The 26,036-nt window shown below is 55.9% G+C and overlaps 3 protein-coding genes across 6 annotated transcripts; 2 read left to right on the forward strand and 1 right to left on the reverse strand.

Annotated features, from left to right (window-relative positions):
* The first annotated feature begins 392 nt into the window (after nt 1-392).
* LOC136304513 (uncharacterized) lies at nt 393-8,546 on the forward strand. The gene is made up of 2 exons (XM_066208027.1): nt 393-501; nt 1,633-8,546. The coding sequence occupies exons 1-2, from the start codon at nt 487-489 to the stop codon at nt 3,358-3,360; spliced, it is 1,743 nt and encodes a 580-aa protein (XP_066064124.1). The 5' UTR covers nt 393-486; the 3' UTR covers nt 3,361-8,546.
* A 62-nt stretch (nt 8,547-8,608) lies between these two features.
* On the reverse strand, nt 8,609-19,195 carry LOC136304517 (zinc finger protein 551-like). The gene is made up of 3 exons (XM_066208034.1): nt 19,147-19,195; nt 15,523-15,673; nt 8,609-11,656 (listed from the first exon to the last, which is right to left on the reverse strand). Exons 2-3 carry the CDS (start codon nt 15,601-15,603, stop codon nt 10,553-10,555), a joined length of 1,185 nt encoding a protein of 394 aa, XP_066064131.1. The 5' UTR covers nt 15,604-15,673; nt 19,147-19,195; the 3' UTR covers nt 8,609-10,552.
* A 1,050-nt stretch (nt 19,196-20,245) lies between these two features.
* Nucleotides 20,246-25,094, forward strand: LOC136304512 (uncharacterized). Of its 4 annotated transcripts, XM_066208026.1 has the most exons (3): nt 20,246-20,753; nt 21,052-22,450; nt 23,512-25,094. In XM_066208026.1, the coding sequence occupies exons 1-2, from the start codon at nt 20,724-20,726 to the stop codon at nt 21,568-21,570; spliced, it is 549 nt and encodes a 182-aa protein (XP_066064123.1). In that variant the 5' UTR covers nt 20,246-20,723; the 3' UTR covers nt 21,571-22,450; nt 23,512-25,094. The 4 variants fall into 4 exon arrangements, with proteins under 4 accessions (XP_066064123.1, XP_066064121.1, XP_066064120.1 ...); XM_066208024.1 differs by lacking the exon at nt 21,052-22,450 and having other exon boundaries at nt 23,512-25,087; XM_066208023.1 differs by lacking the exon at nt 20,246-20,753 and having other exon boundaries at nt 20,914-22,450; nt 23,512-25,093.
* The last annotated feature ends 942 nt before the right edge of the window (nt 25,095-26,036 follow it).

The following is a 26,036-nucleotide window of genomic DNA, read 5'->3' on the forward strand; positions in this document are numbered from 1 at the left end:
GGAACTGGGTTGGGGACACTGGGCTGGTGGCACTCGGGTGGTGACAGTGGGACAGAACTGGTGGCACTGGGTTGGTGACACTGGGATGGAACTGGGTTGGGGACACTGGGATGGAACTGGGTTGGGGACACTGGGCTGGTGGCACTCGGGTGGTGACAGTGGGACAGAACTGGTGGCGCTGGGCTGGTGGCACTGGGCTGGAACTGGTGGCACTGCCCCGTCCCCGGTGCCACCTGTGCGGTGTCCCCGCAGTGTCCCCGCAGTGTCCCCGCTCTCGGCCCGCGGTGGCCGCGGTGTCCTGCCGGGGGGGGAGGGGAGGGGAGGGGAGGGGGGAGGAGGAGGAGGGGGCTGTGTCCGGCAGTGACGTCACATCGTCCCATTGCAGCGCGACATTTCCGGCGTGTCGCCGAGTGCCACTCCGGGCCTGTTCTCCCCCCGCCCCCCCGGGAGTGTCCCCGGAGTGTCCCCGGAGTGTCCCCAGTCGTCATGGATCCCTGGGAGGTGCGAAAATGCCGGCGCGGGGTGGGGGAGGGGACAGGGGGGACACCGGGAGTGGCAGAGGGGATGGGGGGGGGTGGCAGGGGGTCCGAGCAGGGTTGTGGGAGTCCTGGAGGGGTTTTGGGGGATCTCAGGTGGCGTTTGGGGGTCCCAGGTGAGGTTTGGGGGGTCCCAGGTGGAGTTTGGGGGGTCCCAGGTGGGGTTTGGGGGATCCCAGGTGGCGTTTGGGGGATCCCAGGTGGGGTTTGGGGGTCTCAGGTGGGGTTTGGGGGGTCCCAGGTGGGGTTTGGGGGATCCCAGGTGGCGTTTGGGGGATCCCAGGTGGGGTTTGGGGGTCTCAGGTGGGGTTTGGGGGTCCCAGATGGGGTTTGGGGGATCCCAGGTGGGGTTTGGGGGGTCCTGAAGGGGTTTTAGGGGATCCCAGGTGGCGTTTGGGGGTCCCAGGTGGGGTTTGGGGGGTCCCAGGTGGGGTTTGGGGGTCCCAGATGGGGTTTGGGGGTCCTGGAGGGGTTTTGGGGGATCCCAGGTGGCGTTTGGGGGTCGCAGGTGGGGTTTGGGGGGTCCTGGGAGGTTTCGGGGGTCTTGGGGAGGGGTTTTTGGGGGTCCCAGGTGGGGTTTGGGGGGTCCTGGGGGGTTTTGGGGGATCCCAGGTGGGTTTTGGGGGTCCCAGGTGGGGTTTGGGGGTCCCAGGTGGCGTTTGGGGGGTTCTGAAGGGGTTTTAGGGGATCCCAGGTGGCGTTTGGGGGATCCCAAGTGGGGTTTGGGGGGTACTGGAGGGGGTTGGGGGGTCCTGGCGTGGTTTTGAGGGTCACAGGTGGGGTTTGAAGGGTCCTGGAGTGGTTTTGAGGGTCACAGGTGGGGTTTGAAGGGTCCTGGAGGGGTTTTGGACGATCACAGGTGAGGTTTGGAGGGTCTTGGCCAGATTTTGTGGGGTCCCAGGTGCAGTTCGAGGGGTCCCAGGTGTGGTTTAGGGGGCGCCTGGAGGATCGGGGTCAAGGGGGACAGCAGCGGGTGACAGAGGGGACGAGAGAGTGACAAAGGGACAGCTGAGCCCTCCACGAAGGCTTCCAAGGGGTTCCCCAGGAGGCCACAAGTGCCACGAGGTCCCCGCCACCTCCCCTGTCCCCTTCCCAGATGCTGGAGGCGCAGGTGGACGTGGTGGCCACCCTGGGCGAGCTGGTGGCCGCCGTCACCACGCCACGCGGGGACGTGTGGCCGTTCGTGTCCCCGGAGTACCTGCACGCAGCCCTGAGGACGTTCACCTGCACCCTCCAGGACACCCTGAGCCTCCATGAAGTCACTTCCCTGGGTTACCTCGCTGTCACCTCCCTGGGCCACGCCCTGAGCGCACTCGGGGCCACCTCGGGGGCCACCTGGGCCGATGTGAGAGCCACGGTCAGAGCCTGGCGGGAGTCGGTGGACGCGCTGAGGGAGAGCTGGCACCGGGTGGTTGGGGAGGCCTTGGATCTCCCTGGTGCCTTGAAGGGCAAGGCCACCTACAGCTTAACTGACATGGTCATGGATCTGTGTGACAGTATTGCCAGCAGGAGGACAGCTGGGGACAACCTGGTGGACACAACCCAGCAACCCCCGGTGGCCTGCCCCACCAGGACGGGACAGTGGGCCGGGGAGGTCCGGAATCTGCTGGGCCGCTTGACGTCGGCATGTTCCAAAGCCGAGAGCCTCACCTTTGAGCTGCCCGACCGGATCTGGCGCATCGAGTTAATAGCGTGGATGAGAGAGGAGACGTCCCTCGATGTCCTCGAGGACTTGGTGGCCTCGCTGACCAAGGCCAAGCGGCTGTCTAAGGCCAGCGCCCGCCTGGCTACAGATCACCTGCTGCGGGCGGTTGGGGACATCCACGACCTCCTCTTGCGTCCCTATGGCGGCTCCGGTGGCCCCCTTAGCTCCGGTGGCCCCGGTGCGCGCTTGGTGGCCAGACTGTGCCAAAAAGCCATCGAGGACATCCCGAGGTTGCGCCGAGAAGCCGCCGAGGACACCCCGGGGCCGCGCCAAGAACAGCGCAGAGCGCCGTCGTGGGGCGAAACAAGTAACGGCAGCTCAACCACAGGAACACCTGAACAGCCTGAGGGTACTCGGGGAAAACCCGAGCCAGGTGCAGTTTGTGACACGGCCAACCATCTCCCAAAACACCCCGATTTATTACCCCCAGGGACACGGTGTGAACTGGCAACGTCCAAATCGGTACGTTTTGTAAAAGACTGTTACCACGAATGGATTCCCGTAAGAGTTCCTGGTACTTCACCACAAAGACAAGACTTTCTAATCATAGGCAAGGGCAGTACGGAAACTGTTGGACTTTCGGTTCTTCCAGCTGTCGTCTCGGCAAATTGTAACGAGGAGCTGAAGGTTTTAGCTCTTGCTCACAAGGCCCCGGTGGTGATTGAACCAAAAACACCAATAGCTGTTGCTATTGCACTGCCAATGAATAGAAATGAGCGAGCTGGATACCGAGAATTACCTTGTGACGGCTTTAACCCGGCGCCTAATGACCGCTGGGTGAAACAAATCACCAAGGAACAGCCGGAGCTGGAGTGCAGTCTGACACACATGGAGTCTGGTGAAACAGTCCAGATCACAGGCGTGCTGGACACGGGGGCGGATGTCACCGCGATTTCTCATGGACATTGGCCGAGCGATTGGAATCTGGGGCCGCCCGAGTGTCTCCTCACGGGGTTTGGAGGAGCTACGGAGTGTAAGCAAAGTAAATCCGAGATTACTGTCACGGGTCCCGAAGGAAAGACAGCAGACATCCGGCCCTACGTGGTGTGGGATAACTCAACAGTGTGGGGGAGAGACGTGATGTTCCAGTGGAGAGCAAAGATGGAATTGGATTCGTAATGGAAACCACAGCGACGCCTGCCACTCATCATTAAGTTACCGTTATTCCGTTATCGTGGAAAACCAATCAGCCTGTTTGCATAGATCTGTGGCCTCTTGAATGCCCTCAAAAAACTAGTGAGGGAACAGCTACAAAAAGGCCACATCAAACCCACACACAGCTCCTGGGATTCCCCGGTGTTTGTCATTCAGAAGAAGACTTCTCTGATTCCTGGAGATTGCTTCATGACTTGAGGAACAAAATGATAGAGGACATGAGGCATTTCCGACCTGGATTTCCTTCTCTCTCAGTGATTCCGAGAGACTGGCCTCTTGTTGTCATCGACTTAACAGATTGTTTTTTCACCATTCCACTGCATCCAGAGGATGCTCCTGGATTTTCCTTTTCGGTTCCAGCCATCAGTAGAGGAGAATCACTGCAAAGGTATCACTGGACGGTTTTACCACAAAGAGATGCAAAGGACCTGCAGCCGGCTCCGACCTCGCCGAACCCGAGAACAGCCCCACGCCCGTTCCCAGTGAACCCGTGAGGGGCCCCTTCAATCCTCCCGTAACTTACCTGGGCTCGTAGCGACCCCCCCGGTGCTGACAGCGGGCTGCCCACTCCGAACAGCAGCCCTCCTGAACGAAACGGGTTTGAACACCGCGGGAATTTCAACAACTTCCTGCAGCGCTACTGCGCATGTGCGGCACGCCCGCCCGCACAGAAAAATGGTGGCTCCCTGCAAAGACCTTCCGTACAACGAAATGGCCGCTCCCTGTGTTTTTCCGTACCCGCTCTTTTCAAGGACAAATCATCCAATGAAAAAGTGACACTCAAATTATTTCTATTTTTGACTCAATGACCCCATGGTCCACAATGTGGGCTTTATTACCCAATCAAAGAAACCACCCAAACACATGAATTGAAGGTGAAGAAGTAGTTGTGTTTGTGCAGGTCCAGGGCCCGGGTGGATTCCAGCGGAGAACGGGAAGCCAAATCAAGCACAGGAACACGCTGACAGCTCCAAGAGCAGAGAAGCAGCACGCAGACGTGAGCTGCACGGAGACTGTAGCTGATGGCAGACATCTTTTGTCCCACGTGCAAGAACTGTCAACCCTGGGGTTTGTGTTCGTGTAAAAGGTGTGGGAATCGTTGGTATCGTAGAGCTCTGTTGGCACAAGCGTGGTGAACATCGTGGTGTGATCTAGAATCCCAAACAAAGCACAAGGCCGTTGGATTTTTCGTTGGAGTGGGTCACGGTGAAGAAAGCAGCCCCCATCTTCCCATTCTTCGGGAGGAATGGAGGAGGGAATTTTTGAGAGAATCAAAAGAGATTCAAATTTGGAGAGTTGAATGCAAACAAAATAATTCAGTGCCTTATATCTGGCCGGTCCCGGGTGAAATTTGTGGATGAACCAAAAAAGGGAACGTCCTGAAAGATGTGCCTGGAAATTAAAAATGAAAAAGGAAGTGCCTTAAATCAAAAAGCATTAAGTTAAATCAGGGATCGTGTTTATATCTTATTTTGTTTGCCTTCATCAATGCAACCTTACCTGTCGATCAACCAAAGACCAACACTTGGGGAGCAGTGGTGTTGTAGAATCCCTTTGTTAGAGAATGGTTTAAGGGAAATCTGGGGTTCAATCAAATGTTACGCTTTTTTGCGTGCTTGCTTTTAGTAATTTACTTGCTTTTAGTAATTTACTTGCTTTTAGTGATGCAAATTTGCCACTCAGTCAACCTAAAACAAACGTCTGGGTGACTTTAGCCAGTGCATCAGGTTCAGATACCGTATGTCTGTCCAATACAACCCAGAAAAGCCATTTCCCACCTGTCTGGTTGGTGTGCCAGTGGATGCTTGGCCAGCTCCAGAGAAAACTGACAGAGCCATTCAAGGTACAATTGCAGGATCATCCACATGGGATTTCTGGTCCCCGGTAGATGCATGGAACTGGTGGGTTCCTCACCTTCCCACGGCATCTCGTGAACCTGAAGTACCGAAGACTTTTGGTTCTGTAAACATGATGTTTTCATGCCAAATTAAACTGTACAGGGAAAGATCAATTTTTGGTCAAGGATGTTTGTCCTTACCACTCTGTGTACAAAAATGAGATTAATTGGTGTAATCATACTTCTTTAGTTCAGTCACACGTCAGTCCACACGGACATGAGGTACAAATGCAAGTTTAGTTTTAAATAAATAGAGGGTTTTTAAGTGCCTTAGCAAATAAGAGACGAAATCAGCAAGAAAGAGACCTAAAGTCTAGTTTAAAGTTCAAGTGACATTGCCTTCTGCAAGGTTGGTTTAATTCTAATCCTAACAAAAATAATGTAGCCCTGCTGAAACATGCCCAGACAGAACAGACAGAGCTACATGTGCAGAATTTGTGTAAGAAATTGCAAATATTGTCGCACATCAATCTTAGCTTAGGCCAGGCCCAACAAGGCAATACTGGACTCGTGTTTCTACCTGATTGGTAGAAACCAATAGAATAAAACGCGCTGCTTTAAAGTTCAGGGAAGACCAATCACAAATGCCACTGTTGTTGTTTCTGCGGCTGCTACTGATAAGACAGTAGATATCTATATGCATATATAAATATATGCACACTGATAAGACTCAGGGGACACACACTACAGGTGCTGCCGCTGCTGCTGTTGCTGCTTCTGCTTGGGACTCAGAAACTTGTGGGAATGCATTTCCACACCCAAGCAAATGATTCTATTTAAGGAAAAAAGTTTCAGTTTACCTTTGAACTTAGAAGGCAGCCAAGCTGGAAAGTTGTGTGCCCTTCTCATGGACATCAGCCCAGTGCCAGCACAGGGGCACTGGTTGGGCTTTGGAGATGTTTCTCAGGACCTGTGGCTGCTGCTATTGGCAGCAAGGCAAATTGTCCCTCCTTACTCATCCTATACTTGAGAATGAGCTCAGAGGTGCTCAGGCGCTTTTTAATGTGTCCTGGCCAGGGGTCAGAGGCTTCTCCGACACCTGTGCTCGCCTTTTGTTTCTGTGTTGTTTGTCATTTTATCGTTTGTAAAATGTTTTATCTTTTGTTAAAACCTTTCTTTGTTAAAACCTTTACGTTACCAAACGCACTTGAAGAGCCGTCTGGCAAATGTTATGAAGCCACTCTGGGAGGTTGCAGGCCGACCCTCAGGCTTGATGCATCTTCATGGGGCTCATTACACGCTGGCCTCATGTGAGAATGTATCAGAAACTTTATGTTCTTGATGTTCTTCGTGAAACTTTCTGTTAGAAGGCTTCCTGCACGCTGCTGTGATAAGATGCCACCGCTCCTGCTGGGGACACGGGGACTTCACTGGCTCAGTCTGTGACGACCTCGGCCTCCATGAGGCTGATTAATCGTGCAATAAAGGACTTTGCTTTCACAACTGCCCATCGCCGTTGTCTTCAGTGAGGACACCCCGAAAACTCGACACACGATGGCCCCCGTGGCCGAGCGGTGCCAAAGAGCCATCGAGGACATCCCGAGGCTGCTGCGGGCACAGCGACGTCCCGTCATCGGGGTGGTGACGCCATCGGGGACATCGCTGGTGTCACGGATCCTCTCCCCCCTCCCTGCACGGTATTTGAGACAAATTTGGGGAATTTTCCGGGAATTTCGATTGAAACTGTCCCAAATGCTGATGGGAATTCCTGGGCAGACGTCACTGGGGACACTTGGGGACACTCAGGGGACTCACAGGGACATGGGGATAGGGCGTGGATGAGCCCCTTTGGTGCCTTGCAGGACAAGCAGCAGACCCGGGTTAGAAATGACAATATCAATGACAATTCAATATCGCCTTTCGCATTCATGTGTCACCTTTTGCACGTTGTTATTGATGACAAGGATTTTGATACGGTGCAATTTATAATTCCTCTCGGCGGCTTTTCGGCATGACATCATCTCTCAGTTTATGTGTGCACCGTATGGCCGACAGCAATGGCACCGTAATAAATCCATTTTATACCCCAGGCCTTAGCGAAATTAATTAGAGACTGCGCAACGCTGAAATGCTTTTATATTATAACTCTTATAACTGACTTTTGTGTTATAATTAACTTTTCTAGTATAACAAACTTTTACATTATAACCAACTTTTACACCATAACCAGCTCAAGGAATGTCGTTGTCTCAGTTTGAAAGCGAGGTGCGTGCCAGGGAAAGCCGGAGCCTCCCTTGGAATGCGGAATTCAAACCCCCTCCCTCCGAATTGTTATAATTTATAAAATTAAGGGGTTTTTAGCCAGCATTACGGGGATAGGATAACAGTTCTGGTCTGTATAACCAGGCAAACAACAACAACCCCGGCATTAATAATAAACAGGAGCAGGAACCCAGGAACAGCTTCCCTGAGCGCGGCACTTTCCCCTTTGGGGCAGTTCCGGGCACAGCCAGCAGGGGCGCTGGTGGCTCCCGGTGGGCGGGGCAGCTGCGATGATCCCCCCGCGGCTGCAGGGGGCGCTGTGGGGCGGGCTCGGGAATGGCGGCTGTGTCCGAGACGGGAAGGGATGGAAGGGATGGATCAGGAACTGCGGAGCTGTGGCTGAAGGGATGGATGGGATGGATCAGGAACTGCGGAGCTGTGGGTGAAGGGATGGAAGGGATGGATCAGAAACTGCGGAGCTGTGGCTGAAGGGATGGAAGGGATGGATCAGAAACTGCGGAGCTGTGGCTGAAGGGATGGAAGGGATGGATAAGAAACTGCGGAGCTGTGGGTGAAGGGATGGAAGGGATGGATCAGGAACTGCGGAGCTGTGGGTGAAGGGATGGAAGGGATGGATGAGGAACTGCGGAGCTGTGGCTGAGGGGATGGAAGGGATGGATCAGGAACTGCGGAGCTGTGGCTGAGGGGATGGAAGGGATGGATCAGGAACTCTGGAATTGTGGCTGAAGCCACAGAAGGTCTCGGCAGGCTGGGGGTGCGAGCCCACAGCGTAGCCAAAAGCCTCAAAGCAGAGCTGAAGAAGCGGGGTTGGAGGGGCAGGGCTGGCCCAGCTCCAGCAGGACAGGAGGAGGTGAGCTCAGAATTCCTGGGCACACGAGCAGATGGTGGTAGATTTCCCAGGACCAGACTTGGTGGTTACAGTGAACTCCTCCTGCAGCAAGGAGCAGCCCGGCCATCGTCTCTCCAAAAGCCGAGAGCAAGAGACAGCCATAGCTGCCCCCAGCCCCCGTCCTTTCCCTGCCCCCAAAACTCGCGGTCTCTTCCCCCTCGAGAGAAACTCCCAGAGACAAAAAAAAAATCGTAGCCAGGTGCTACAACTGCTCTCCTTCGGTCCCTTTGTTCTGTACACAGAAGTTAGTTTAAGTAGCCGTAAGTACCCAATAGTTAATCTTCTAACAACTCATGGGGAAAAATTCTATAAGTAAAAAAGAAAGAAATCTCATCCCCAACATACGGGCTCCCCACATCCATCCCTAATACGGCCCCACTCCAATCTCAGAGCCAGGTGTCTCCCTCCTCCCAGTAACTCATTTCTCAGGACTGGAAGGTGCCCCAAAACCTCCTCAGTAACCCGATCGCCCCAAGCTCTTCATCCCAACATGCGGCTGTGTCATTGCAGGCCCCATCCCAGCCATCCTACCTCTCCCAAACACAGCCCCGGTCTTGGCGGGGCAGAGCCGCTGCCGGGGCATCGGTGTGTGCAGGGAATCCTTTATCCCTCGTGGGCAGCTCCAAGTTCCCGAGGGAAAAGTCCTGTGTTCTAGGGCTGTCCACCTCCTCAGATTTGTCGTGTTTAATACCCAAGTGCAGCAAGCCCGTGCCGTGTGGCTGAGCGGAGCTGGTTGGGAACACCCCGCTCGTCTCCGCCGCTCGAAGCCGCTTCCCCGGCTCTGGCTGCCGCCTCCGCCCGGCCCCGGCGCGGTCCCGCGGGGTCACCGCTGGTCCCGCAGCTGGAGGGGTTCGATGGGGCCACGCCCCGCCCGTCCCTCGCTGCGGCTCCTTCAGTGACACGGGGCGGCCGAGACCCCTCGGTGCTGCCCCGACCAGCCCTCGGTTCTGCTCTTTTACTGCCGGGGAGTGGCCACTGCCGGTGTGGGTTTTTGTTATTTTTTTATTCTATTCTCTACTGCCGCCGCTTCTCGCCGCTCCTGGTTCAGTTCTTCCGTGACACGGGCGGCGCAGAACCCTTGGTGTGGTTCTTTTCTTGTATTTTATTCTATTCTCTGTGTTCAGTTCTATTCACACCTTGCACCTGCCTGGGGTCCCCAAAGCCCTCAGCAAGCCCCAAGGCTCTCCCAGGAACCCTCAACTCCCTCAAACCCAGCATCCCCCACAGCCCCTGCAAGTCCCCCCATGGCACCGGCCATGGCCATGTCCCCACATGCCACTGGCCATGTCCCACCATGTCCTCACCCATGGCTGTCTCCCCACCGTGTTTCCATCCCTGTCATTGTCCCCCACGTCTCCATCTGTGCCCGTGTTCCCCCCGTGTCCCCAAGAATGGCCATGTCCATGCCCATGTGTCCATGTGTCCATGTGTCCATGTGTCCATGTGTCCATCCACATGTCACTCTCAATATCTATGTCCCACCATGTCGACGTCCCCCCATCATCCCAACCACGTCTCAGTTCAATGTCTCTGTTTTTACCCCACTGTTGGATATTTTAAACGGATGAAGAGAAATGAAAAGCAAATCAAGGCCAAAAGAAAAGGATTTCCCTGTCCATGCCGGCTGAGGATCCACGTGCTTGGCTGGGAGGGAAGAACCATTTTTGGAGGGGTTCCCACCCCACTGTCTCCAAAATCTTGGTCTTGGCCCCACATCATCACCATGTGGCTGCACAAGATGCCCTTGGGCAACAGGAAATCAAAATTATGGAATCCCTGAGGTTGGAAAAGATCTCCAAGACCATCCAGTATTCCTTGATGCCCCCAGAAGACAGGATTGAACACAAAAGATTTTCTGGGGTTGAAAGTCAACAAATCCGCTCTCCCCAAGGAATTCCCAGTGTCGGTCCGTGTCCCGATGGATGTTCCTGCCCCTGCATCCATCAAGGTGCCCATGAAGAGACAGGAAGATGTGGATGCCCCCCAGCCAGGTGTCTTCCCAACACGGATCACCAGGACCACGGATCACCAGGGCTCTGCCCAACGGGGGTCACTGGGGATCATCCAACGCCGATCCTCCCATGGGGGATGGAGCTGGAGCAGCGCACGAAGCTCTTCCCGCACTCGGGGCACTCGCAGGGCTTCCCTTAGTGCTGCCTCCGTTGGTGTTGGGTCAAGTGAGAGCTACTGGAGAAGCTCTTCCCACACTCAGGACACTCGAAGGGCCTCTCCCCGGTGTGGATGCGCCGGTGGACAGTGAGGTCAGGGTTGCGCTTGAAGCCCTTCCCGCAGTCGGGGCAGCGGAAGGGCTTCTCATCCGTGTGAATCCGCTGATGGACGAGGAGAGCGGAGCTCATCTTAAACCTCTTCCCACACTCAGGACACTCGTAGGGCCTCTCCCCGGTGTGGACGCGCCGGTGGACACTGAGGTGTGAGTTGCGCTTGAAGCCCTTCCCGCAGTCGGGGCAGCGGAAGGGCCTCTCCTCCGTGTGAATCCGTTGATGTCTGAGGAGACTGGAGCTGGTCTGAAACCTCTTCCCACACTCGGGACACTCGTAGGGCCTCTTCCCGGTGTGGATGCGCTGGTGTTTTTTCAGGCTGGAGCTCCATCCAAAGCTCTTCCCACATTCCAAGCAGGTGTAGGGCCGATCCCCGGTGTGGATCACCCGGTGCTGAATGAGATCCGAGCTGCGTCTGAAGCTCTTCCCACACTCCACACACTCGTAGGGCTTTTCCCCAGTGTGGGTCCTCTGGTGTTGCATAAGATTGCCCTTCTGGTAGAAACTCTTCCCACATTCCCCACACTTGTAGGATCTTTCCCCAGTGTGGATCAGCCGGTGTCGGTGGAGATCAGAGACGTCTCTGAAGCTCTTCCCACATTTCCCACACTCGTAGGGTTTTTCTCCACTGTGGATCACCCGGTGCCGGAGGAGATCAGAGACCTCTCTGAAGCTCTTCCCACACTTCCCACACTCGTAGGGCTGTTCCCCACTGTGGATCCTCTGGTGCCGGAGCAGGTGGCAGCTGTAGCTGAAACCCTTCCCACATTCCATGCACTTGTGGGGCTTCTCCCCTCCATGAGGCTTCTCCACCAGCTCTGAGCTCCGGCTGGATCTCCGGCCGCCCTCCTGGCACAGGGCGGGTCTTTCCTCCTCGCAGCTCCCTGGGCTGGGTGTGCAGCCCCTCCTCCTGCGGGATCTCCGGGGCTTTTCCTCCTTCTCCATCTGGGCACTCCTTGGGAATGACAAATCCTGGTTTGGGGAGAAAACAAGAGGAGAGCACCTTAGGCTGGGGGTTCCTCCTTGCCCAAGTTATTCTCAAAAAGTCAGCGGGCACCTTGTGTCTGTAAGAACCTCCAAAACACCAAGATTCAGCACAAAAGTCCTCCAAACATCAACACACAGATCAAAAACTCCCCACACATCGAGACTCAGACAAAATTTCATCTACAATACAAAGATTCAGCCCCTCGCAAAACCTCCCCCTCCCACCTCCCCAAATTCCCCTCGCGGGGGCGCTGCGGCCGAGGGCGGGGCGCACGTGGGGTCCAGGGGGGCACCGCTGGGACCTGCGGGTCTGCCTGGCAACTGGTGAGTCATCAGCGCCGCGCGCTCCCATTGGCTGAGCCTGCCCGAGGGGTGGGGCTGCAGCAACGGGGGACACCCTGCTCCAGGGGGGATGTCCCGCAAACGGGGAACCCCCATGAAAGGGAGAAGAGGAAAGTGCCTTACAAACAGATGCTGCGAATCTGCTTGGGGATAGGGCCAGGCACTCGGACATATGGAAGGGACAGAAGAAGCCATCACTTCCAGAAAATGTTATTAACTGACCACACAGACTGCTGCTCAGCCAAGGTCCTGCTAAATTCATCAACTTCGACAAGAAGAACAAAGAACGAACCAAGCTGTGACTATCGTTACCTATACAGAAGTGGGGTGAATGTTGAGGAGGGGATGATCAGGAGACAGATCAGCAGTGAGAGATCAGGGGGGTCTGTGAAGAGTCGGCAGGGAGACAGCACTGAAAATCTCATCAGTGAGGACACTGGGATATTCAGGGAGTGAACATGGCAGGGCATCCATGGAGGGTGGAAAAGGGAAAGCCAGGAAGGCGTCCTGGCAAAAGGGATGACGATCGCAAAATAACTCTGAAGGGTCCCTTTGGGAGAATGCGGAGGTAGTTTGCCCAGAGTTTTACCTTTCATGTTTTTCAGATTCTGCGCTGCATAGGGGTGTAGTTCTGAGCCTCAGATTAAGTGCTGCTAAGCTCTCATCACAGAGTAGGTACACAAAACAAATCCTTTTCCTGCTGAAGACCAAGGACAACAAGCACAACTTTCAAGCCCAAATGCATAAAACACGGTGGACTAAAGAGACAAACGAGGAGCACGACACCGCACGACCTGAGGCTGTGGTTGGACAACTGGGCTCCAATATGCAAATGGCCCAAACTTAACAAAATTTAGGACCTTGTGACCAGTCGTCCGTTTTGTGACCATTCTACGTCCCCCTGGAGTGTAGCCCTGGTCAGGCTCCTGCCCTGCCCAAGGTGTACCCTAAAGAGCTTTCAATAAAAATCGACTTTATTCTCTAGCTCTGTGCAGTCCCTGTTACAGGTCAGCCTTCCCAAGGCATCGTTCTCCCAGAGGTAATTAAGGACATGGACACCCAGAGGGGCAATAAGGGAGGTCGAGAAGGGATTTAGACAACAGGGCATGGATGGCGTTGGTGTGCTGGGAAGGGTTAGGGAGGAGTGTGAAGGAATTTGGTCAAGGCAAGAAGCAGCAGGAGGAATCTCTGTGGTCAGAAAAAGGAGGATGGAAAAGAGGAGGAAGAGAGAAATACTGAGGACCGGGACGTTTTCCAGCAGGGTCTTATCCTCAAACTTGGCCAGCTGCTGCAGATCCTTTGTGCCCCCGGTTTCCAGGAGAGGAAAACAAGGAGGTCAGGATCCCAGGGGGTTTCTCCGTGCTGGGGAGCGGCAGCAGCGGGCGCAGAGGTGCGGCACCGGGAGCACGGGCTGGGGGCCTGTGGGGAGCTGTGGGGCAGCCGGGGCTCAGCAGGAAGGAAGGAACAGCTGGGAAATGTGGATGGATCGAGATTCTCCTTTAAGGATTTTGTTTGGGTCTCTGGAGAAAGGAATGACTCTGCAGAAAGCTCAGCAGCGGTCAGAGGAGGAGCACCCACAGGCACTCAGGGGGGCTGCAGGAGCGGCACAAGAAGCCCCTGGAGCACTTGGGCACAAAGGCACAGCAGGTGAAGGCAAGAAGGGAGGAGGAAAAGGCCAAGCTGGAGGCAAAGGCCATGGCAGAGTTTCTACAGCCCCGGAGGGATGAACCCCAGCGCCCAAGGGGGCCCCAGCACCGAGGGGACGGGCTCGGCCACAAGCACCTGGCACAGGCATTGCCCTCCTCGGCGGGGGAGAGCCCACCCAAACAGCCCCTGGCAAGGAAGCAAGGTTCCATCTGCAGGCCACAAGGACACCGCAGGCACACACGGCAGCACCCTCAGCAGGAGCAAGTCCAGCCCTGCATGGACATGGATTCCTGGGGCTGCCAGAGCTCCCATTCCACCAGGGACCCACCACACTGCAGCCCTTGACAACATTCAGGCTGGGGCTGCATCCACACGAGGCCTTTCCTCATACACACAGGGGCCTCTCCATCCACTCTGGATCTTAGACCTAAGGGGGGAAAATCCCAAAAATGTCTTTGGTTACTCGGGGGACAAGTGGGAAAGATGAGCAGATGTGTTTTAGTCAACCACTATCGGCAGATGTGGGGGATGGGTTTGAAATGCAGGAATTGTTATTTGCTCCTAATTGTGACTGTAATTTACTGGGGAGGGATTTGATGGCTCTATTGGAAATGCAAATCAATAGTGTAAAAGGTGAAACACAGGCCAGTTCTCTTGTACCTTTGTGTCAAATGTCTGGCAAGGCCTGTGCTGAAGTGAACCCACAAGTGTGGGCAGCGCCAGGGAAAGAGGGAAAATCAGACACCCAGCCTCTCCAAACGACTCTGCAGCAACCAGGACAAGTGGTGTCTAAAAGCAATCCCCTGTTCCAGGGAGGGAAGGAAGGGCTTACAGCCTTGCTGGGGGTTGGGTTTGTTCCTTCTTTCTCTAAAGAATTTTTTCCCCACAAGTTACCAAGGAGACCAAGTGCTGGATACTTGAGAGTACTTAACGGAAACAAAGAGGTGGACAAAGGTGGAAGGGGGAGATAACGCAGGTAGAAAACGGAGCTTGAGGCAGCTGCGGGCTCTTCTTTTTCCAGCGTTCGGGTGAAAACATTAATTTTGAAGAATTAAAGATTTTAGTTAAACCAGATATTGCTGAAGTAAGACAGATAGACTTCCCTTTTGATAAGCAGAAGCCGGATTTAAGGAACTGATAAATCACGAGGCCTGTCAACTTATGTTTGTGTATTCTGACTAATCAATAGGCTTCAAGAAGGACAATGAATTCATAAATCAAATACTCCTGGGAAAACAGGATTCAGTTGTCACACAACACTAAAAGGTTAAAAAGTCAAAGCGAAGAAGACTCACTTACTTCATCATCCTGAGACCCTGCCCCATAAAAAAGACCACCGACCCATTTCAAAGAACAAACCACGCATGCTTAATAGCTTTTGGCTAATTACCATACGAAGCGGGGAATGGGATGAACTAAAGTCATGAATATACATTTGTGTTTTGCGTATTCAATCCTTCTGTACATAGAAGGACCCTGTGATCTTCTGTAGGGGCGCGTGTGTTTGGGAGCTATCCCGCACGCTGCCCGGCGTCGTCATTAAACATACACTTCCTAACTTTAAACCGTTAGAGAGTCTTTTGTCCGTCACAGTTGGATATCGGCATTAGGGCGATTTTCATATTTTTTTAATAATTCAGTTCTTGGTACTGTTTTCGTTCGTTATTAATGCTGCAGTTGTTTGGTGGGGGTTTTTTGTGTCTGTTTGCTTTGTAATACATACTAGTAAAGAACTGCTATTCCTGTTTCCCGAATCTTTGCCTAAGAGCCTCTGATTGTAATTTATAATTGAAAAAGAATAAAAGGGGGCGGGGTTTACACTCTCCATCCCAAAGGAAACTGCAGTTGGTTTTTTTTATTACCTGGCAGATACCTGTCTTCCCAAACCAAGACAAGCCTGTTATCCAGCCCCTGTTCAAGGCAGGGCTTTGGGAGCCAGGCATCTCTCCCTAGAATGCTCCTCCTATGCTGCCAACCAAGAAATCAGATGGAATCCACAGAATGGTGCAGGACCTAAGAAGAAGAAATGAGATGATCAAACCCAGGCACCCCACAGTCTCAGATCCTTACACCAGCTGGAACCAGGTTCCCTCCTCACACTGCTGCCGTTCAGGACTTGATGTCAAAGATGATTTCTGGGGATGCCCACTGACACGGGATGCTGAACAGGATTTGGCCTTTGAGCGGGAACAAGAGGGAGAAGGGAAAATGGGAAAGACATGGACGGTCCTTCTGCAGGGATGCACAGAAGCACCAGCCCTATTTGGGCAAGCCTTGCAGAAAATATCAAAAGAATTTACCTCACCCCAAGAGACTGGGGTAATGCAGGATGAGGATGACTTGCTCCAGTCAGGAGGACACGAAGTGGCAGAAGAAGCCTCTGTGGAATGGCTCCATTTTCAGGGTAAAAAGAAACTTTGAGTATGTGAAAAAAACCCGCAAATGGTGGAGAAAAAATTTAAATATTTGGGACATATTTTGATAGAAGGTTTGTGGTGAATTGACCAAGGGAGGGTCCAGGGAATCTCAGAAGTAACGTTACCCAGGACTAAAAAGGAGCTGGGACAAGCATTAATGGGACCTGGATTGAGGATTCTCTGTTCTAGCCAGAACATTGTGTGACTTTGTAACCCCAGACAGCCTCAATGTTGCGGTGTGGACATGAGAAAGAGAATAAAACATGAGAAAATGAAAAAATCCCCAAATGATTGATGCCCCAGCCATGGCTCTCCCAGACTCCCAAAAGGAATTGGAATTGTCTGTGGATGTTAAACAGGCCACGACTGACCCCGCACTGAAGGCACCGGAGCAGCAGCCAGGGCTCCACAGCGGGGGAAGCCCCTGTGCCTGCCCACAGATCCTCTGCTGGAATCGTCTGCCTGGGCACCTCCTGGGGCATCTCCACACACTGGGGGCCAAGCCTTGCTGCCACTGCTGGAGCTTCAGTGGTTTCTGTGCCGGCACTCGCCACAGGGCTGGGGAAGACAACGGGAGAATTCCACTCTGGCTCTCAATCACACTCACACACTGGGCTGGAAGGGATTACATTGTGGGAAAATATACCGACTTTAAATTTAGGGGGTTTTGAATTTCTCTACTCAGGCCTGGTTTGCCTTTGCCCTGGGGAAAGGAATTTTAGAAGATTTTTTTTAAAGGGATGTTACACCACTCAACAGAGATGAGTTTAACATCTCAACAGACTGGGAATAGCCCAAAAGACACCCACAGAGATAACGACCAGCAACAAAACATCAACGACCATCAGCAAACAGCAACCAACATCTACCCCAGACACTGCCCCTGGAATAGCTGGAGACACCTGGTCTGGAAAAGGCTGGTAAGGAAATCCAGGAGTGCCGACCTAATTAACAGCAGAGGCAAAGAAATCCGGCTCCAGTAGGAAACCAAATACTCAGAACTTCACAGCTTGGAAGCAATGAACATAAATCCAATGGATTTCTATGGGTTCAGACTGTTTAAAGTTTAGGGAAAGTCCAGTAAACCTCACGTGTCATGGAATGATTTTCTCTGCAAACCCGGGCTGTGTGTGGATGAAATGATTTCTGTTGCACATCCTGGCTATGATCAAGTAATGCCTTGACTCTCTAACACTGAAGATACTGTTGGAGAATGTTTGTATTTCCCGCAGTTTCAGTGACAAGATTACATTATTGGAAAAATCTTCCGTAATAACCATACGTATATATTGTCAGTTAGGATTGGGCCAGGGGTGTGAGAATCAATTTTTAGTTTTAGGAAAAGAAGTAGAAAAAACTTGATTGCTGTGCAATGTTTCTGGGTATGTCTGTGCGCGGCTCTTAAAGATGGAAAAATTTTGGTAGGGGTTTTTCGGTGTCCACCTTTCGGTTGCATTTTGCAAAACTAGAAGAGCTTTGAAGGTGACCCTTTTCCCATAAACAGTTAAAAGAATGTTGTTAGAAACAAATAAAGAAAAGACAGACTCTGGGGGGACCACACGTGAGTCATCCAAAGGCTGCTCTGCAAGAGAAGCTTCCTTCCAGGCAGCCAGGAGAGGAGCTTTAGAAATGCAAATTAACACTGCTGGGGAAAAGTGTGGACAATGCACCAGGCTCTTCTTGCCCGGGGGAGGAATTGGGCTCATTCCCTCTGTCCCTCACCCCAAGCTCTGCCTGCTGGCACAGATGGAATTGGCACAGCCAAAGGCAGAGCCCACAGGGAGGAGATCTGACTCTGCAACACAAATTGCTTCAGCTGCAAAGGGAAACAGCAAATGGAGAATGTTGTGAAAACTTCACTAAAAGAAGTGGGGGGAATCATCCCTCTCCCCACTCCAACATGTGCTCACACTGTCTGTGTCACACAGGGAGCATTAGACCACTGGGGTGTTTGTGCTACCACAGGTTCAGAGAAATCACTTGGGAATCCAAGTATTCAATGATTTAATTAGAGAAAAGAGATCAATTGTTGCAGCCCTGGCTGGAGGGAGCACCCAAAAATGGGGAAAAGATGAACGGCCATCAGAACAAATCCTGCAACACCATGGACCAGCCCCAGGGAACCCGAACCAATTCAGATCAGGGGCCAGAGAACCCACTGATCATTTCAATGACAGAATTAGATTACAACCTGGCCTCGAAATAATAACCAACCAGACAGATCCAGCTCCTCAGCCTGGCCCACCAATCCACTCAAACGAAGAATGCAACATCTCACCGTGGGATGGGATCAGATTATCCATTAGCAGAAGGAGGAGGACAGGGTGGAAAATTAAATGACTCAAGCTGCTGTTGGCAAATAGATGACAACAGAAAAGTGGTGAAACAGGTAACAAAGGAACCACCAGTTTCAGAAAATGTTACTGACACGGACTGCTGCTCAGCCAAGGTCCTGCGAAATTCCTGAACGTGGAGAAGAACAAAGAGTGAACAGAGCCACGAGTATCGGATGTTCTACAAAAGGGGGGTGCACATTAACGAGGACATGCAGGAGGCGGATCGGGAACTCGGAACTTTCCAAGGACCTTCGCCACTGGGCAAAGGGACAGGGAGATGCAGAAGGGAAAATCAGGATAAAAAGGAGCCCGCGTACGACAACAACTGGAGAGACCCCACGGCAAACGCCGCACGGCCTCTCCCTTTGTTCAGGAATAAAGTCACTTTTACAGGACTCCTCGGTCTCCCCTGGGGACACAAACCTCTGGCCACGGGAATTTTCCCGCACAGCCCCGGGGACAGGGCGGCCACCTCCGTCCTCCCCGCAGGATGCGGGACGAGGCAGCGCTGCTCCGGCACCGGCTCCTGCCGAGGCAGCGGCGGGAAGGAGACCGCGGGCAGCCGCTCCCGCAGCGCCCTCAGGCCACGGGGAACACGGCGCCGACACGGCACAAGGAACCCGCCAGAGCCCCCTGCCGCCCCCTCCGCCCGCAGCCGGCCCCGAGCCCCGGCAGAACCGAGCGCGGCTCCCACCCGCGCTGGGGCCGCCTCCGAGCTCCGCCGCCGCCTCACCGGGCTCCGGCCGCTGCCGCCGCTCCCGGGCCCGCACACACGCTCCGCCAATGGCGCCTCTGCCGGTCAACGGCTGCCCGGGGGGCGGCCCCAGGGCCGGGCTTGGCCCCGCTCGGCCCAATCGGCGCGCGAGATTTTGGAGTGACGGCACAATCCGCCAATGGCAGCGAGCTAGGGGCGGGCTCTGCACACGGCCCGCACCCGCCCCGCGCTCTCAGGCCCCGCCCCCGGGCTGTGTGAGGGGAAAGCCGCAGATGAGGAGCAGCGCTGGGACGGGCCCGGGCCCGAGTCGGGGTTGAGCTGGAAACACAAACAACTTCTCCGCACCTCCCGGCCCGCCTTTCCCAGCCCCGCGTGTTCCCGGGACCGGCTCCGAGGAAAGCCGTGAGTTCTCCTGGCCCTAATTATGAGCATGAAGTGCATGGCTTTGATTTCTCCCCAAAAGGGAAAACCCCCCAGGCCCTTGGGCTGAGTGGAGGAGGGGGGAGATTCCTGGCAGAAAACTCCCAAAGTGGTTTTTCCCCAGAGTCGGGAAGAAGAAACCAAAGCCAAGTGAGGCGGGGCCCCCCACCCATGCCGGGGGTTCGGCCCCTTCCCTTTCACCCCCCGGGAACAGCGCCGGGACTGGGGGGGCCCGGGCGGGACTGGGGGGCACAGGGGGGTCCGCAGCACCGGGGGGTCTCTTGGGGCTCCGTCCTGTGTCCCCGTCCCCCGTTATCAGCCGGGACCCCCCGTTATCACCAGGGATCCCCCCAATTTACCGGGCTCCCCCACTCACCAGGCCCCCTCAATCCATGGGACCCCCCCGGACCCCCCGAGTCCCCCCGGTGGGGCCGGGCTGGCTCCACCCCCCGGGGTCGCCGCTGCCAGCCGCCTTTCAATGAACGCCGATTGCTGTTGTGGCCACGCTCATGGAGGGGCGGGACCGCACAGAGCGGCCTATGGTGAGCGGCAGAGAGGGGAGGGGGCGGGAGTTGGGAATGGGAGCGTGAGGAAGAAGGCGGGGCCTCAGGAGCGCCGGCCAATGGGGAGATGAAGGGGCGTGGCCTGGTGTGGTGGGAAGGAACGGGGCGTGGAAAGGGGCGGGGCCTTACAGGAAACGAAAGGTTTGAACGGTCGGTGTAAAAACCGGTAGAGATCCGTATGGACCAGTATAGACCAGTATAAACCAGTATGGGCCAGTATGACCCACTCTAGAGCAGTATGGACCAGTATTGAACCAGTTTAGACCAGTATGAACCAGTTCAGGCCAGTTCAGACCTTCCCCTGCCCCAGGATGGGGACACTGGGAGGGGACTGGGGACACTGGGTGATGCCATGGGTGGCACTGGGGACACTGGGATGACCCTGGGACTCACTGAGGTGGTGGCACTGGCACAGTGACAGTGGGGGTGAGGACACCGGGGTGACACTGGGGACACTGGGCTGGTGACATCACTGTGGTGACACTGGGCCGATAATATCTCTTCTTCCTGTTTCCTCTTCCTGTTTGCTCCCGGCCGCGCCACATCCCCGCGTGTCTGCGACTGTCACCGGGTCCTGTTTGCTGCCTGGAGTGTCCCGGGAGTGTCCCCAGAATGTCCCCAGCAGCCATGAGCACTCGACAGGTGAGACAATCCCAGGGGCGCTGGGGCGTGGAAGGGGCCAGGGGGGACAGGGGGCCGCAAAGGGGACAGGAAGGCGAGGGAGGAAGGGAGGAGGCAGCAGAGGGGTGGAGGGAAGCGAGGGTGGTGGCGGGGAGGGACAGCGGGGTGTGGCAGGGGGGACAAGGGCGTGACAAAGGGACAGAGGCGACAGCTGAGCCCTCCAAGGAGGGGACAAGGGGGACCCTGGGAGGGCACAGGGGCCACCGCAGGCAACCACAAGTACCATGAGGACCCGCCACCTCCCCCGTCCCCTCCCTAGGTGTCCCCTCCCCAGGCGCTGGAGGCTCTGGTGGCCGTGGTGGCCACCCTGGGTGAGCTGGCGGCCACCGTGACCGCGCCACGCAGGCGCGCGTGGCCGCTCCTGTACCCAGAGTCCCTGCACAAAAATCTGAGGGAATTCACCTGGACCCTCCGGGACAACCTGGACCACCACAGTGCCAACCTCTTGGGCCAGCGCGGTGTCACCTCCCTGCCCCAGGCCGTGGCCGCTCTCGAGGCCACCTCGGGGGCCACCCGGGCCGATGCGGCAGCCACGGTCAGAGCCTGGCGCAGCTCATTGCGCCAGCTCGAGGCGAACTGGTACGTGCTGCAGTGGAAGGCCAATGAGCTCCGCAATACCTGGGAGATCGCGGCCACCGGCGCGGCCACCGCCACCACCACCCAGGCTGGGGAACTGCGGGACGAGGCCCCACCCGGCCGGGGGACAGCTGGGGACGGCCTGGTGGCCGCGGCCCCCGCGGCCGTCTGTGTCCCCGCCCTCGGCGGTGGCCGCACATGACCCCCCCGTGGCGGCGGCCACCGAGGCCAGGGAAGGGGCCGTGGTGGCCACCGGGCAGGCGGGGATGGCCACCAGGAAGGAAAAGCGGGTGGAGGAGGCCCGGGAGCTGCTGTGGCACTTGGAGGTCGCGTGTTATAAAGTCAGGGTGCTCCCCTTGGAGCTGCTGGATGGGCTTGGGCACATCGAGGCCGCCCTGGAGGAGATGTCCCCCGATGTCCCCAAGGCCTTGGCGGACATAGTGGCCAAGGCCAAGCTGCTGTCTGAGGCCAGCGCCCGCCTGACCACGTGTCACCTGTTGGTGACGCTTGGGGAAATCCATGACCTCCTCTCGAGTCGTTATGGCGGCTCCGGTGGCCCTGGTGGCCCCCATGGCCGCGTGGTGACCGAGCGATGCCAAAGAGCCGTTGAGGACATCCCAAGGCTGCTGGAGGACAGTGATGTCACCGATGTGATGTCACGGGGGCAGTGGTGACACCGGGGAGACTTGAGGACACTCGAGTGTCCCCGCCCCTCGAGCCACCAAGCACCCCTCGTGTGTCACCGGGACCGGCCCCGCCCCCGTGCAAGGGTCCCTGGTGTCCCCAGTGTCTCTCTCCGTGTCACACGCCACCCTCGGGCACCCACCGGGGACCCCCCCGGGCACCGGGACCCCCCTGCACCAGGACCAGCCCCTCCCCCAAGCACCGGGACCCTCGGCCATCATCATCATCATCCTCGTGCTCCGGGACCCCAGGGACCCCCCCGGACCCCCCGAGTCCCCCCGCCGGGGCCGGGCTGGCTCCACCCCCCGGGGTCGCCGCTGCCAGCCGCCTTTCAATGAACGCCGATTGCTGTTGTGGCCACGCCCACGGAGGGGCGGGACCGCACAAAGCGGCCTATGGTGAGCAGCAGAGAGGAGAGGGGGCGGGAGTTGGGAATGGGAGCGTGAGGAAAAAGGCGGGGCTGCAGGAGCGGCGGCCAATGGGGAGAGGAGAGGGCGTGGCCTGGGAGTGGCAGGAAGGAATGGGGCGTGGAAAGGGGCGGGGCCTGAAAGGAAACTATGGGATTGGATGGTCTGTGTAAAAACTGGTAGAGATCTGTATGGACCAGTATAGACCAGTATAAACCAGTATGGATCACTATGGAACAGTATGAACCAGTATAGACCAGTATGGACCAGTATAGGCCAGTATGGACCAGTACAGACCAGTATAAACCAGTACAGAACAGTTTGGATGAGTTGGGCTCTGGGCCGGGCACGGGCTGGCCGTGGGGCTGATGGTGCTGTGTGAGGCTGTGTGCGAGTTTAAAACAGTATGGACCAGTATGGACCAGTATGGAGTGGTATAAACCAGTTCAGACCAGTATAGACCAGTATGAACCAGTTCAGACCATTTCAGACCTTCCCCTGCCCCGGGATGGGGACACTGGGAGGAGACTGGGGACACTGGGTAATGCCATGGGTGGCACTGGGGACACTGGGATGACACTGGGGACACGGGGCTGGTGACATCGCTGTGGTGACACTGGGCCGATAATATCCCTTATTCCGGTTTCCTCTTCCTGTTTGCTCCCGGCCGCGCCACATCCCCGCGTGTCTGCGACTGTCACCGGGTCCTGTTCACCCCCCGGAGTGTCCCCAGAGTGTCCCCAGACTGTGCCCAGCACACACCGACCCACGCACGCTGCCACAATCCCCTCCCAGGAGGGCAGGAGGGGACAAGGGGGGAGACACGTGGTGGCAGGAGGGGACAGGACGGCATGGGAGGTGACACAGGGGTGAAGGGCACCGAGGGTGGCAGGAGGGGACAGCAGGGGGTGGCAGGGAAGTGGCAGGAGTGGATGAGGGGGTGACAAAGGGACAGAGGGGACAGCTGAGCCCTCCAGGGAGGGGACAAAGGGGACCCTGGCAGGGCAAAGGGGCCACCCCAGGAAGCCACGAGGTCCCTGTTCCCTCCCCAGGATCTGGAGGCGCTGGTGGCCGTGGTGGCCATCCCGGGCGAGCTGGCGGCCACCGTGACCGCGTCACACGAGGACGCGTGGCCGCTCCTGTACCCAGAGTCCCTGCACGCAGACCTGTGGGGATTGGCCTGCACCCTGCGGGACACCCTGGACAACGTCGCTGTCACCTTCCTGCGCCACCCTCGAGGTCACCCCGAGGCCCACCCGGGCCGATGTGACAACCGCGCACAGAGCCTGGCGGGAGCCGGTGAACATGCTCCAAGAGAGTTGGGGCCAGCTGTACTGGGACGCAGTGGAAATCTTCAGCACCTCGGAGGGCGAGGACACTGCCAGGGCCACCAACGAGGACCCTGCCAAGGCCACCGCCACCGGCCTGGCCGGGGACCTGCGGGACAAGACCCGCCCTGGCCAGGGGACAGCTGGGGACAGCCTGGTGGCCGCAACCCCGCGGCCGTCAGTGTCCCTGCCCTCGGCGGTGGCCGCACACGACGCCCCGAGGCCAGGGAAGGGACCGTGGTGGCCACAGGACAGGTGGAGGTGGCCACCAGTAGGGGACAGAGGGTGATGGAGGCCCGGGAGCTGCTGAGGCGCTTCTTGGTGGCGTGTGACAAAGGCACCAGGTTCCCCTGGGACCTGGAGGACTGGCTTGAGGGCAGCGAGGAGTGGACAGAGGAGGTTGTCCTCCGATGACCCCGAGGCCGCGCTGGCCGAGGCCAAGCTCCTGTGTGGGACAGAATGGCTGTGGGAGGCCAGCGCCCGCCTGGCCAAGGATCACCTGCTGGGGACACTTGGGGACATCCATGACCTCCTCTCGAGGCCCTGTGGTGGCCCTGGTGGCCCCTTTGGCCGCGCGGTGGCCAGGCAGTCCCAAAGAGCCATCGAGGACATCCCGAGGCTGCTGGGGGAACAGTGAGGTCACTGCTGTGACATCGTAGGGGCAGTGAGGTCATCGGGAAAATCGCTGGTGTCGCTTGTCCCCGCACCCCTCACCGTGTGGGATTGGAGACAAATTTGGGGAATTTTCTGGAAATTTTCATGGCAGCTGTCGCAAATCCCGGTGGGAATTCCTGGGGTGACATCACTGGGGACACTCAGGGACGCACGGGGACACTTGGGGACACTCAGGGACGCGGGGGGTGAATGAGCCCCCTCAGTGCCTGCAGGAGAAGCAGCAGACCCGCGTTAGAAATGACAACAGAAATGAAAATACCAACGACAATTCAATATCGGCTTTCGCATTCATGCGTCACCTTTTGCACGTCGTTATTGATGACAAGGATTTTGATACGGTGCAATTTATAATTCCTCTCGGCGGCTTTTCGGCATGACATCATCTCTCAGTTTATGTGTGCACCGTATGGCCGACAGCAATGGCACCGTAATAAATCCATTTTATACCCCAGGCCTTAGCGAAATATTAAAGTAGAGACTGCGCAACGCTGAAATGCTTTTATATTATAACTGTCGCAACTATTTCTTCTTTATTATAACGAGCTTTTATATTATAACCTGCTTTAACACTATAACTAACTTTTATATTATAACGAACTTTTACATTATAACTGACTTTTATATTATAACTAACTTTTACACCACAACTAACTTTTACATTATAAATAACTTTTACATTATAATGAACTCTTACATTATAACTAACTTTTATATTATAACTAACTTTTACATTATAACGAACTTTTACATTATAACGAACTTTTACACCATAACTAACTTTTACACTATACCCAACTTTTACACCATAACCAGCTCAGGGAATGCCGTTGTCTCAGTTTGAAAGCCAGGTGCGTGCCAGGGAAAAGCCGGAGCCTCCCTTGGAATGCGGAATTCAAACCCCGTCCCTCCGAATTGTTATAATTCATAAAATTAATGAGCTCTCAGGCAGAGACACGGGGCTGGGAATACCGGTTCTTTACCGGTGTGTGTAACCAGGGAAATCACAACAACAACCCCGGCATTCATAATAAACCGGAGCAGGAGCCCAGTAAGAGCTGCCCTCCCCAGCGCCGGCTCCCGGTCCCCCCCGGGATGACCCCGGTCCCCCCCGGGATGTTCCCAATCGCTCCCGGGAGGATCCCGGTTGTCCCCAGCACGGTCCCGGTGGCTCCTGGTCGTGCCCTGTACGGCCCCTTTCACTCCCAGTCACTCCCAGTAAGAGCCCAGGGTGGCCCCAGTCGGTTCCAGTATGAGCCCAGTCACACCTTCTGTGATCCATTCGCCCCCACTGTGGTCCCGGCTGCTCCCAGTGCAAGTCCAGTCACCTCCAGTATGATCCCAGTAACCTCCAGTCACTCCCAGTATGAGTCTGGTTAATCCCAGTGACTCCCAGTATGATCCCAGTAAGCCCCAGTCACTCCCAGTATGAGTCTGGTTAATCCCAGTGACTCCCAGTATGATCCCAGTAAGCCCCAGTCACTCCCAGTATGAGTCTGGTTAATCCCAGTCACTCCCAGTATGATCCCAGTAAGTCCCAGTATGAGTTTGATTAATCCCAGTCACCCCCAGTAGGA

This window comes from Chamaea fasciata, unplaced genomic scaffold (genome assembly GCF_029207755.1).
Source record: "Chamaea fasciata isolate MVZ Bird 193981 ecotype frontalis unplaced genomic scaffold, bChaFas1.0.hap1 SCAF_104, whole genome shotgun sequence".
Classification (NCBI taxonomy): domain Eukaryota; kingdom Metazoa; phylum Chordata; class Aves; order Passeriformes; family Sylviidae; genus Chamaea; species Chamaea fasciata.